Source organism: Labrus bergylta, chromosome 10, assembly GCF_963930695.1.
Source record: "Labrus bergylta chromosome 10, fLabBer1.1, whole genome shotgun sequence".
Taxonomy (NCBI): domain Eukaryota; kingdom Metazoa; phylum Chordata; class Actinopteri; order Labriformes; family Labridae; genus Labrus; species Labrus bergylta.
Genome location: NC_089204.1, coordinates 19172467 through 19184981, shown reverse-complemented (window position 1 = coordinate 19184981; position 12515 = coordinate 19172467). Strand labels below are relative to the sequence as shown.

Sequence of the window (12515 nt, the reverse complement as noted above, 5' to 3'; positions counted from 1 at the left end):
CAGGTCAGGTGTTAATAGATTCATATTTCTCCCACAACTTACCAGTAACGTTACGATCTTGAGCGTCACTCCCTGCATACCGCTCTCTATCCGGTTCTCCTTCAGGCTACCATTCAAACCACGGGTGGAGTCCCAAGATGCCAGCTAATAGGAAGTAAGAAAAATCAGATAAATGAGGAGAATAGATAAAAAAATAAATCTTGGGCAGGTCTCTGAGTAACAATGGTGCATAATGACTCATTCATAAATCTATCATAAACAAGACTGAGCTATTGAGTAAAGAGTAATGATCTTATCTGCCATTTTGTAACTCAATTTGTAGTGAAACTGAACACTGAGTGGCCAATGCCTCAGTAAACACAACAGCTGGTTACCAAGGCAACAAGTGTCAGTCATTAGCATACTATTGGAAGCCCCTAAAAGAGTTCCACAACGTAATGCTATTGCTTGTCATACTGGCAAAGCAAATTACTGTATACTTTATCAGATGGACAACATGATGATGATGATGATGATGATGGGAGGAAGAAGTAGAAGTATGCACATTGTCAAATAATAACTCTAAGAAGCAGTTTTGCTTATTGCATTAGTAATGCAAAATAAAAACACCCCAAATTATATTACAGACAAGTTACACATTAGTTTTGATCACCTCCAAAACTATCTGTCATTTGAAAAACTCTCATTCCACACCGTCAACAGTTTGAGTTATGTCTCAAGTCATGAACCTGATGTTCATTCAATTCTTCATAAGGGCTGCCAGCTGGACAAGGATTCTTGAGGATCTGACACATCATTTAGTGTGGACTATGAGATTCGAGCTGACAGAACAAGACTGGTGGCCCAAGGCCAACAACAGCCCTTTCTGTCCACAGCACACGTGCACCATCAGTAGAAGAGACATACTGTTCCGCAAAATACATCATTTTAAAGTATTTCTTAGTTTAGTAAAATACTCAATGAAAAACTTTATTTTAAACATGCTCTGTCTAGTTGAAGGACTTTGGATCATTGTCTTCTTTTCAGGATCCATCAAAACAGATACTTCTGTTGAATTCAGTTCAATGAATAACACATTTTATTAGAACTCCTTATAAATGTAAACCTTCCCTTAAAAGTTAATGATTTTGATCATCAGTCAAAAAGACCCAAGGTGAACTGAAGTTGCCAGTTGAATATCCAAACTTTTGTAACAACATGTAGAGTGTAAACTTTAAAGATTCTTAAACCTTCAGTGTTAACTGTTAATTAGGTTTAGAATGGAAATGCAATTGTCTGTCACCTACCCACCAAACAAAATTGTTTTAATGGGTAAAAAAGATTAATAAGTGCCTGTGAACATTCTCCGAAGATTCAATTTTATTTTTTAAATGTTACCATGCCATCTGCCCGCAGCTTTTTTAAATCACTGAACAAAACTATCTAAAAATGTATATGGTGTAACAAAAAACAATGAAACCAGCAACCCTTGGTCTTCCAAATCTCTCATATTATTTTTTGTCAGCCCAACTATGAAATTTGGTGTCATGTGCAATGGATAGACCGGACTCTCTATGGGTTCAGATCGAAGCCAGTCTGATTCAGCCTGTATCCCTATCGTCTCTCGTATTTATTAAAGGTTTCAGTAAGATGAAAAATATCGAACTCTGTTTGACTATTACTAACACTCTTTTGACCTGAAGGGACTGTAGTAATAAATTTGGTACAGCTAGTATTTCATCCCACTCTTCCATTCACCATAACCCAGATCTGAAGAAGTATTTCCCGGTAATCAACATAAGCAAGTGGAAAAACTTGGGTGTAGAATCAATAAATGATCTGTTCAATAAAAACATGAAAATAAATTCATTTATTGAATTACGAGCACAATTTGGTGTCCCTAACACAGATTTTTTTAAATACCTACAAATAGTGTTGTAGCTTTTTGTTTCACTCAATCTTTATTTGATTATTATTTGTTTCTGTATATATGTCGATGTTGGTTTATTTTCTGGGTAGGGGTGGGAGTGGAGGAGTAGGGAGTACAACAGTTTCCCTTTTACTCATTATCTTTCTTTTTTGTATGTGTGTCTAAGGATGCTGGCTATTGTACACATTATGAAAATAATAAAAAGATTGAAGCTTGTAGTGTTCGTTTTCAATGCAGAACTAATGCAGTTCAGCGTTTTCAACACTCAGCATCCTGAGTGCTAAAACACCCTTGGCGTCAGCTGGTTTTTGTCGTTGGACAAAACAGTTCAACTTTTGGAACAGTGCTGTACTGGTGAATGTCACTTTCCCCTCACCGACCAATAAAAATCAAGACGGGGCAGGACTTATTACATCAACTTTGTCAATAACAATAAGAGGAGACGCTAGTGGTACAAGCTGACCTGATTGACAGACAGGCAGGATGACACGCTTTGTCATAAGGCTTAAAACCCGCCTCAGCTCCAGCTCTTTATGTTAACTGAAAGTTAGGCTGCGACAGGATTTCCAGCATGGCGGCTGCTGCCGATGAGCCTCTGGAGCCCCCTGCCATAACAGATGGGTAATGTCACTCAGGCTTCATCCATTAATATTTACAGTCCATGGTTGTAATCCCTTCCAGCGCAAAATCGCTGTCTGTGGACACAAGCCCTAAAACAGTTTCAAAAGGAAGTCAGTCATTTTCTGACACTCTCCTTTGTCTGCCACAGAATATCTGAAAAGTCTGTGGCTAGCTTGTTTTCTGTTTCTAGCTTCCCCCTCCCTGTTCACTCCAATTACACTGATTACATTTAAAATAGCAGTGACTTGTGAACCTTAGATGCTAGTTTGCTGGAAATATTTAAAGTCTGGCTGACAGCTGGTGCTAAGGGAAAAATTTAAGCCAGGTAACATATAGTCTGACAGGAGTTTTATGTGGTGCTGACACAGAAAATGAGGAAGAATAGTCAAAGATAGGTGTTGATCAGCTATGCTTTTTCAAATGTCAAATTTCTGGGAGAGGAATAATCCATAATTAGATGTTTTTGAACATGTTGCCTCAGTAAAGTTCTCATTTTGTGTGTTTTTCCTGCCAAATAATCACAAGCTGAAACTTAGTTATACCTCACTAGGAGATATCGCACGTCTCGTTTTGGCACAATTACACTCAGCTGAATCCTAGTAGGCAGCTTACATGACTCACTTTCATCAGAGAGGGAAGGTTTGCTAAAAGAGTGCCGGCACTTGAGAAAATAGTTCTGGACATTTCATTCAATATTTAGTTGAAAAAGGTACCAGAGAAAACTGTGAAGAGGAGCAGGGATATTTTTAAGCTTCAAGATTTCATCACATGTCCTGCACTCTATTTTGAACTTTTGCTTTATGAATTATTAAGAGTCTTCTGCTCTTTAATTTGATTGGACTTGTGCAGTTGGGTGTGGGCCTTAAAATATCAGAGTTAAAAAACAAGTGAGCGTATTGTCTTAATGTTAAGCAAAAAAAACAAAAAACAGATTAAGCGTATTTAGTGTTCTCAGGATTTTCCATTTGGCTAGCGGACAAGATTGTTTCGAAAAACAAAAACAAATCTTTGTCACTGACACTGAAGGAGGCTAATGATTATACAATCAAGAGAAAACTATTTCTTTAAATACGCAAAGCAGAAACAAATGTACAGTATGTAACTGTGAATGAAATAAAGGCATTTCAGGCAATGGAAGAGGTTTTAAAAACTTCAGAGGATTATCTAATTATACAGTATGTTATATCTTTTTTTCTTAAAAAAAGAAACATCTGGAAAGCATGTGACCCCCTAAAAAACAAACCACATCTCTATGTTTAGTCCCACAGGCAACTGCTTTTGAAACCTGCCAGCTTGTGTGGGTGGAAATGAACTGTTCTCTCATCGTGCAGGATGCCACTCAAGAAGATGTGTCGTCTAATTATCTAAGCACAGTGCTCCCCAACAATATGGAGAACAGGAGGTTAAGGAGCTGTTCAATGGCAATTGGGTTTAGGGCTGTGCAGTATGTATTTACAGAATTTTGCTGCATTATAATTTGCTCAGAGATGTCAGTAGATCTTGAGCAAAATGTGTGTAATGAGTCCAATTCTGCAGGCAAGTACTGCACAATCTAATTATAAAAGCAGGTCTTCTTGTTTGTATGTGACTTTGTTGTTTTGGGTGTCACTGTGCTCGGGTGTGTGTGTTTGTTTGTGTGTGACGGGGCAAAATGTCAAGCTGTGCTGCCTGTTCACAGGGGACTATTTTCTCCATGAGCAGCTTTGTCCTCCAGTGGAAAACAGAGCAATCTCTGCTGTGTAATCTGAAGAACACTAAAGAGGAACACTTCTACTTCACAGAGCTTTGCGCACCAACATGCACCTGGGAAGGTCACAGACAATACGTACACCTGCATTTGCAAGAGTAACCGATCTTTGAATACAGCTTTGGAAAATGTCATTTGGGGATGAATAATTGCTTTATCATTGAATGTGCAGCAAATTGTAAATCATCGCTGTTTCTTTGAAGTGCCAGCACATTAAAGGCTTACGATTTAGATGTCAGCCTATAAATATGAAAAGAAGTCACCAAACGTTCACCTTCTGTAAGTGAGATCAAAACATTCTGTTGTTTCCTTCTAACAAATGGAGGAGGGTATGTGATTTTTTTTTTTGGTCTGAGAGCTCAATGGAGAATACCGAGCTCATGAGATTTATAAATGTACCGTTTACAAGCTGCAACAATTACAGGGCTGCTTTTGAGCAGTTATGATGCTCAATACCATGAAGTAATCATCTCCAATGGGGCTGATATAATGCCACTGACCACTTGGAAATGACAAAGGGAGGAAGTGAAATAGTGCCATAACTGTCACAATTAAAGGATCTCCCAAACATCTTATAGAAAGTGCTCGGTTTTCTTTCATGGGACCATTTGAACTGCATAATGCTGGATGTTGAAGTATAGTTGAAATGCTATTCTGCATCTTACTTTTAGCAGATAGTCCAGTTCCACAGGTGCTTACATATTGACAAGCCCATCATGCTACTGAGTTACTTATTGACCCCCTCTTCTTTGTCTGGCTGAACAACACTGTGCAGTCTAAACACATGCCTTATATTAGAACTACCAGCCTATTAAAGTCCATGAACATACTGTTCCTAAACATTCTATATTTTTTATACACGTCTTCTTTAATGCATATGTATTTGTGTCCTTCCGTGTGATCATGTTGTATCTGTGCAAATCCACATACAGTAAATCTATTTTTTTTCCAATTCCATTTTGTGTCCTCCAGCGATGAGGAACAAGACAGTAATCACCATGAACGCAGCGAAAAATAAGCCGGCCATTTAAATCAGTCAAGCCAAGAGACATCTTATTTGTCCCGTACACTGGAGAGTAGCTCGGCTGACAGTCCATCACTCTAACCTCTAATAAGCCACACGGAGCATGATGCATAAAAGCAGAGTCAAACAATAAAAGCCCCCCCAAAAAAACAGAAGAGAACAAAAGGAAGAGAAATGAGTAAGAAAGAAAAAAAAGATATAGAGGAAAAATGAGATGAAGTGAGTTCATTCTTCTATCAAAATGAAATCACTCGGCGAAAACGCAATAAGAAAACGGTGCCACCAAAATGAAAGCTCTCAATGATCCAATTTCTTCCTGTTTTCCCTCATTTATTTACCGCACATGTTCCCATTTTAAATATAATGTGTTATCTCGGAGAAAAGAAAAGGCACAGTTTCTGTATCAGTAGTTAGATCAGTGCACTATACCGCAGACTGATTGATCCTCTATTCTCTGTGTTTTAGCCTAAATTGTTGTGTTGCTTAAAAAAAAACTGGATGCAAGAGATGAAGAGAGACAGAGAGGGATCTGTGGGTTGATTGCACATAGTGTTGCACCGTCTATGGCAGTGAGGAGAATACAGACCTGCCAGTTGTCATAAAACAACTGGATTCTGCTCTCAGCTCATCGTACCCACTTATAAACTGAAAAGTATTTTTTTTCTTTTTTAAACTTCACCTCATGAAGTGAGAGCAACATGGAGAAGGTAGTGGAGGTGATGTGCATTTAAATGAGCAGGGTGGCTGGAAGGTTGGGAACTTCTGCTCTGTGTTGTTTTATGATGGATTGGAGCACATGAGAGAGAAGATATTGAACAATGGGAGAAATGTCATCCACTTTCCATCCAATTATTTGACACTCTAAAAAGGATTCACTTTTCCAGTCTGACAGCACGTGGGTAGCTCCTGTTTAATGATATTCTTTTGATGCAGACCCTTTGTGAGACGAGGCATTTTGTACATAATTACAGTTATGAATTTAAAAAAGTACAACTTTTAAAATGGTAATGCAATTACTTTTTTCCATGGCTAAAAAAAATAACCATCATTATACCAATTTTCACACTGCTTACCAGTGGTTAAAAGAGTATTATTAATTTTATAATGTGGACTGCTATAAATAGAAATATTTAATATTAATATTAATATACTTTCAAGCCGGGTAGTTATCTATTGAAGGCAGAGTCCAAGCAAAAAATAATGAGTGTAGTATAATACCAGTATAATATTAAGGTGCATTAAGGTTTGTTAACTACATTCATGATTGTGCTTTTTTTTTGCATTTTATCAAAACAAATAGTTCTAATTGTAGTGCTGGTATTATAGTCCTACAAGTGCAAATCAAAGCAGAAAGGGGAGCTTACATAACCCTGGAGTAGACAAAGTTCCTAAGGGCTTGAACATCTTAATGCCTGGCAAATTAATCATTGGCTCCACAGCTTCATCAACCCCACTACAGGTCTATTATTTGTAAAGAGAAGCCCCCTAAGAGACTATTTAATGTCCTTTTCTGCTTCATCAGCCAGTAAGAAAAGGGACTGAGCAATAGGACACATGTAAGTACACTAAACTGGCATTGGGGCACATGTAATTTTAGACCCATCTCAAACCTGCCATCTTTAAGCAAAATTTTAGAGAAGTTAGTTTTTAATCAGTTGAGTGCCTTTTTAACCTCAAACACTACATTAGAAATGTTTCAATCTGGCTTCAGGGCACGCCACAGCACTGAGACGGCCCTGCTAAAAGTAGTTAATGATATCAGAAAAAACCTCGACAACAACAAGCCTTCAGTTCTGGTACTACTCGACCTCAGTGCTGCTTTCGATACTGTTGACCACCAGATTCTTTTAGATAGACTAAGTGAGCATGTAGGCCTTTCTGGAAATGTTTTTAACTGGTTCACCTCGTATTTGTGTGACAGAAAATGTTTTGTATTGATAGAAGACTGCACCTCCAAACAATACGAGGTCTCCAGTGGGGTACCACAAGGATCCATTTTAGGACCACTACTTTTTAATTTGTACATGTTACCCCTGGGTGGTGTCATCAGGAGGCACGGAATCTCTTTCCACAGCTATGCTGATGACACTCAGCTCTATGTGGCCGTGTCTCCTGATGACACCAGACAAATTGACTCACCTTTTAATTGTATTTTAGATATAAAAGCCTGGATGTCACAGAACTTTTTGCAGCTCAACCAGGACAAAACAGAGGTTTTAATCATTGGTTCAAAGGCTCAGAGAGAGAAACTGGCCCCCAAACTAAAAAAATAGGACTCAACCCAAGTCAAGAAGCACGGAATCTTGGGGTGATCTTTGACTCAGATTTTAATTTTAAGGCCCATGTAAAGGGTGTCACAAAAACAGCATTTTACCACCTGAAAAACATTGCCAAAGTGAGGCCATTTCTCTCTCTGAGCCAAACAGAGAGACTAATGCACGCTTTTATTACTAGCAGGCTGGACTATTGTAACGCTCTCCTTTCTGGTCTTCCAAAAAACACAACAAATCAGCTTCAGCTACGACAAAACTCTGCCTCACGAGTACTGACAAAGACCAGAAGGAGAGCACACATCACACCTGTTTTAAAATCTTTACACTGGCTGCCTGTTAGTTTTCGTGTTGATTTTAAAATTCTTTTATTAGTTTATAAAGCATTACATGGCCTTGCACCAGACTACCTATCAGATATGATTTTAGCTTATGAACCAGTACGGCCCCTCAGATCTTCCAGTTCCTCTCTCTTAGTTGTTCCACAGAGCAGGACAAAAACCTTTGGCAATGCTGCTTTCAGCTGTTACGCTCCGAGACTGTGGAACAACCTTCCTGAGGGTCTCAGAGGAGCCCAGAATATCGAGATTTTAGGCACTTTTAAAAAATGTTCACGAATTCTTATTGGTGTGCATTGGTCTCTCAATGATTTTATAAACTACTTTCTGTCAATAACTTTTCTGCACCCCTGTTAACCACTTTGAACTGCAATTTAATTTGTCTGAAAGGTGCTATATAAATAAAGTTTGATTGATGTAGGTCATGTAATCGACCAGAATTCATCAACTAAAACCATGTAGGGTGTCACAATGTAGGAAATGAAGAAAACATTGAAAATCATCCATATCTCTTAGTTGATTGAAACCAAGTGTCTACACAATTGGCTCTATTGTGGCACTTGGGTAACACATTGCTGCCTGATCTGGCTTGGTTTTCGGTGTATGGACTTGGTGGAATTTAATGTGTAAATAAACTCCAGCTATAGCTGTATTGAGCTAGACTTATGCCGATGCTGCCAAACACACTTGGATGGATGTATTGGTGCTGTTTGGTCTGTTATTTTTTAAATCTGGCAACAGTCAAGCTACCAGACGCACCAGATTCAAGCTGCCAATGACAAAGCAATTTTGTTGGCTCTTTTAAATTCATCATTACTGACTCATCAACCACAACAATTTATTTCATTTTAAAACGTACAGAACCTTGTTCACTTTATTTACAAGGTAAATGGAATATATGCATTGCATTTATAGGCCATTATATGGCATGTGAGGGTCACTATTAATTATTTGTTTATTTTGAAAGGGACGGTTTACAGCCACTTAGCTGTACTGTACCAGAGTTAGTAATGAGTTCATTGACATCTGTAGTCCCTGGACAGGTCACAGAGGCAGTTACTGTATATACTGTATGAACAACCGTTGTTGTCGGACCTCTTAATCACACAACTGTAATCAGACTCCTATTTCACTACAAAGCAGCAGATCAACGGTAACACAAACAGTAGAAGCGGTGCAGAATATTGTAAATGTTATCTGGACACTCTTTTGCATGTGACTGAATCACAGTCATGCTGATATTTAGTTCAACAGCCCCAATGAGTGTGTTACAGCATAGTTCTAAGGGCCTGTGAGTACGAATGGCCTGCTTTGCACTTGCAATCCTACTTTCTCACTCACCATCCAAAAGGTTTAGAGGCTCAGATATAGGCCCGAACAATTCTCTTGGAATCAGTGTTTTTTGGTGTTTCTTTTTTTGTCTGTGAGCTCACAGCGCTCTCAGTTGAAACTGTTCAACCTTTGGAAGACGGCATGCTCATCAATGTCTCTCAACGACCACCAATCAAAATAAAGAAGGGGCAGATCAACTTTGTAAACCGCAATGGCTTAGAAACTAATAATTCCCTTCAAAGAGTTTATCTCAAGCTACCAGAATGTTTTAGAGGGAACAATTTCCAGGTCTAGAACTGCTGCTAATGCCAGGCCAGGTTTCCTTTCCTTTGTTTTCAAATGTTCTTTTGCATTTTAAAACAGACCTAATGGGCACCACCAAGGAAAGCAAAAGTGTCACAAGCAACTTTCAGGTGAGAATGCTCTGAAATTAAAGTTGTGTGCACTGCCGGCGCAAAATACTGTTAGAAACAAATGCCAGTAGTTTACTAAATATTTATTTTCATGCCCAGACAGATAGTGCCAAAGGACTTGAGCAGTGGGACCTCTGGCACATCACCAATAAGGCATCAGGTATTGGGTAGTGTCTATTTTGCCATAGAAAAGCACAAATGTTATTACAATGTGAATTTTGAATATTATTAAATATTCCAGTGCTGTTTCTGTTGACACATTGGAGAGAGAACTACTGCATGATGCATGCAAGATGCTCGGCTAGAAGGAACAATTTCTTTCAAATGAACAGACTTCTCTATGAAGAGCTCTGTGTTAGCTGGAAGTCATTAGCAATATCTGCTTAGAGACGAGCTGACACATCAATAAGCGCAAACTGGGAAGGCAAAACAACAACAACAGCATCGATCACTCTGCAGCAGCACTGGATGGTGGGTGAAAACTCACAGTAGCCATCCAGGAAATAGTATTTCAGTCTTCATTACAGTTGCTAACCACAAAGACGGCTCATCTAAGAGCCATCAGGCTGGGGAGAAAATGGACTGAATGCAGATAAACGATGATGGAGAGGGAGGAAACCGTGGCTGAAATATGGGGAGAAAGGGGGTTAGCAAAGGAGGGACAGAGTGAGCAGAGGAGAGGATGGGAGATGAAATGGGAAGAGAGAGGGGTAAAATGAGGATGGCTCTAAGGGGTGGACATGGGGCGGATGGGAAAAGGCACATGCAATCACTGTTACACTCCACTTGAAAACACACACAGTAGCATGACATTACAGAGAAAACAACATAATTGTAGCTTTCCTTGTGTTTTGGGGCGGAAATCATGCTGAATGTATGTATGAACATCCCATTATAGAGAAACAGAGAGGAGAGGTCCATGATTTTTTTGTGTTTTCTCGCAGTAAATGACTCAGACTCACGGACAGACTTGCCAGGTAATGAACAGCAGCACTGAATGCATTTGGCATCCTATTATCTGGCCTTGCTGTCCCCTTCTGCCTCTAATGATTTGGATATACAAGCGCCCACATGTGAGTGTGCACCCTGCCCTCTGTTCTCTGTTTGCCTGGCCGCGTGCTCGCAGTGTCTGAGATGCACTGCAGTGTGCAACAATACATGTGTGTGTCAGGGCTGCACTGTTTGCATGCATCACCCTGTGCTTGAATGTCTGACTCTGCTGGTGGACGTGAAAGTGTATGTATGTTCCTGTGTGCATGAACAACATGGCTCTGCATGTAATGTGCTGCTTTCTAGCTAATGCGAATGGCCATGTTATGATGAATTGGCCTCATGATTTCAGTTAGGCTGAGTGGTGATTAAATCTTCATTACTGCTTCTGGTCAGTCCTGCTCTACATAGATTGCCAAGAAGCTAGATTTCTCTTCATTCTGCAAGAAGTCTCTGACTGAATCAGGACATCCACAGCCACAAACAAATTACAGCTAAGAAAAAGAAAGACACAAATTGTGTGCTCAGTCTCTCTCTTTAAGCCAGCAATGATCAACGATTAGGCAGGTTTCTAAGTCAATAAAGCTTGTTTGTTATTTTTCAAATGTGAAATGGCTTTCCTCCACATTTAGCCGGAGATCAAACACGCCAGAAAATGTAAAAGAGATGTCTGTTTTTTCACAAAAACATACCCCCTCTGACAGAGTGCAGTTTATAGCAAGACGCAAATATTTGATCAAATCTCAGGTTATGAAAATGTTCAAGCCAGGGTGATTGGTGTCTTAAAATGGGAGATTATATCAGACTGACATGGTGCACTCAGGAGCTCCAGTAGAGGGCACCCTCACACCTGACACCTTCTTAAAAAATGTGAACCCTCAGGGATCCGAGTTGCTGATTTCAAGCCTACCAGTAAGTAAATTGCATTCAGCAGACATCCCAGACATATAAGGAAAAAAGGAACAAAAACACAACAAGGATGTAGGATCCTGAGGATTAAGATTGAGCGGTCTATAAAGAAAAAACCCCATACGCATTCAGAAACAACTGGTAGTAGGAAGCCCATCTGTGGAGTATTTGTTCCAGGCACTTCAGTTTACCCCCAGGATTTCTAGTAAGAGTTGACTCGTTTCTGATTGTGCTGGAAAGATGCACTCCAGCTCTTTTGTTCCTCCTAGGTAGTAAATGAACTTCACATGTGGATGTGCTGCATATTAACCTGTAAGAGAGGGACGACTACCTGCAGGACACCAAATTTCAAGGATGGAAATTGAGCGCCTAATCTTAAAAAGGTTTTTCAGGGGGCCTTGAGTCACTGAAAAATAGTTTAATTTCACTTTCACTTTTCTCCTCACACAGCAAGTGGTCACACTGAGGCAATGTCTAAGTGAGGCTTTTTTCATCAGTGGTTTCACTGTTCCTGCTGTTAGCTCAACACCTACAGATTGGACAGTTATGTAAGTCCATGCAGTGATGAAATTACTAACAAAAAGCACGCCATGAAGTGCTATACCAAAGTTATACTGTTTAGTGTAGAACTGGGATAGTTATTCTTGATATAATGAAAGGAGACAAACAGCTATTACTGAATCTCTTTGCCATTGGGTCTGTAATGAATTCACTATTTTCATAAATATCTATTTGCTACACTTTAATATTTAATGTAAGATATCACCTAAAGTTTAACAAGCTGTCCTTTATTGACAGGTTCAGAAAGACTGTATGGAAAGACGATTGATTGGACTTACCCGTTTCACATCTTTGCCAAATGTCTCGCTGTAGCTGGTTCCAAGAATCTCAAACTGCACATGGGAGTTTGAACCCTCAGCGCGGAAGTCCATCATCCCCGTCAGGCCGCTGATCCGTCCCTG

General features: G+C 39.5%; 1 protein-coding gene across 3 annotated transcripts in view; it reads right to left on the bottom strand.

Moving 5' to 3' along the window:
* The window catches only part of grid1a (glutamate receptor, ionotropic, delta 1a), a 236088-nt gene that overhangs the window by 22251 nt on the left and 201322 nt on the right, over nucleotides 1-12515 (bottom strand). For all 3 annotated transcript variants that reach the window (XM_065959699.1, XM_065959700.1, XM_020643055.3), the window contains 2 exons: nucleotides 12393-12512; nucleotides 43-144 (listed from right to left, as the gene is read on the bottom strand). In XM_065959699.1, coding sequence (XP_065815771.1) covers nucleotides 43-144; nucleotides 12393-12512 — 222 coding nt within the window. The remainder of the gene's footprint in view (nucleotides 1-42; nucleotides 145-12392; nucleotides 12513-12515) is intronic.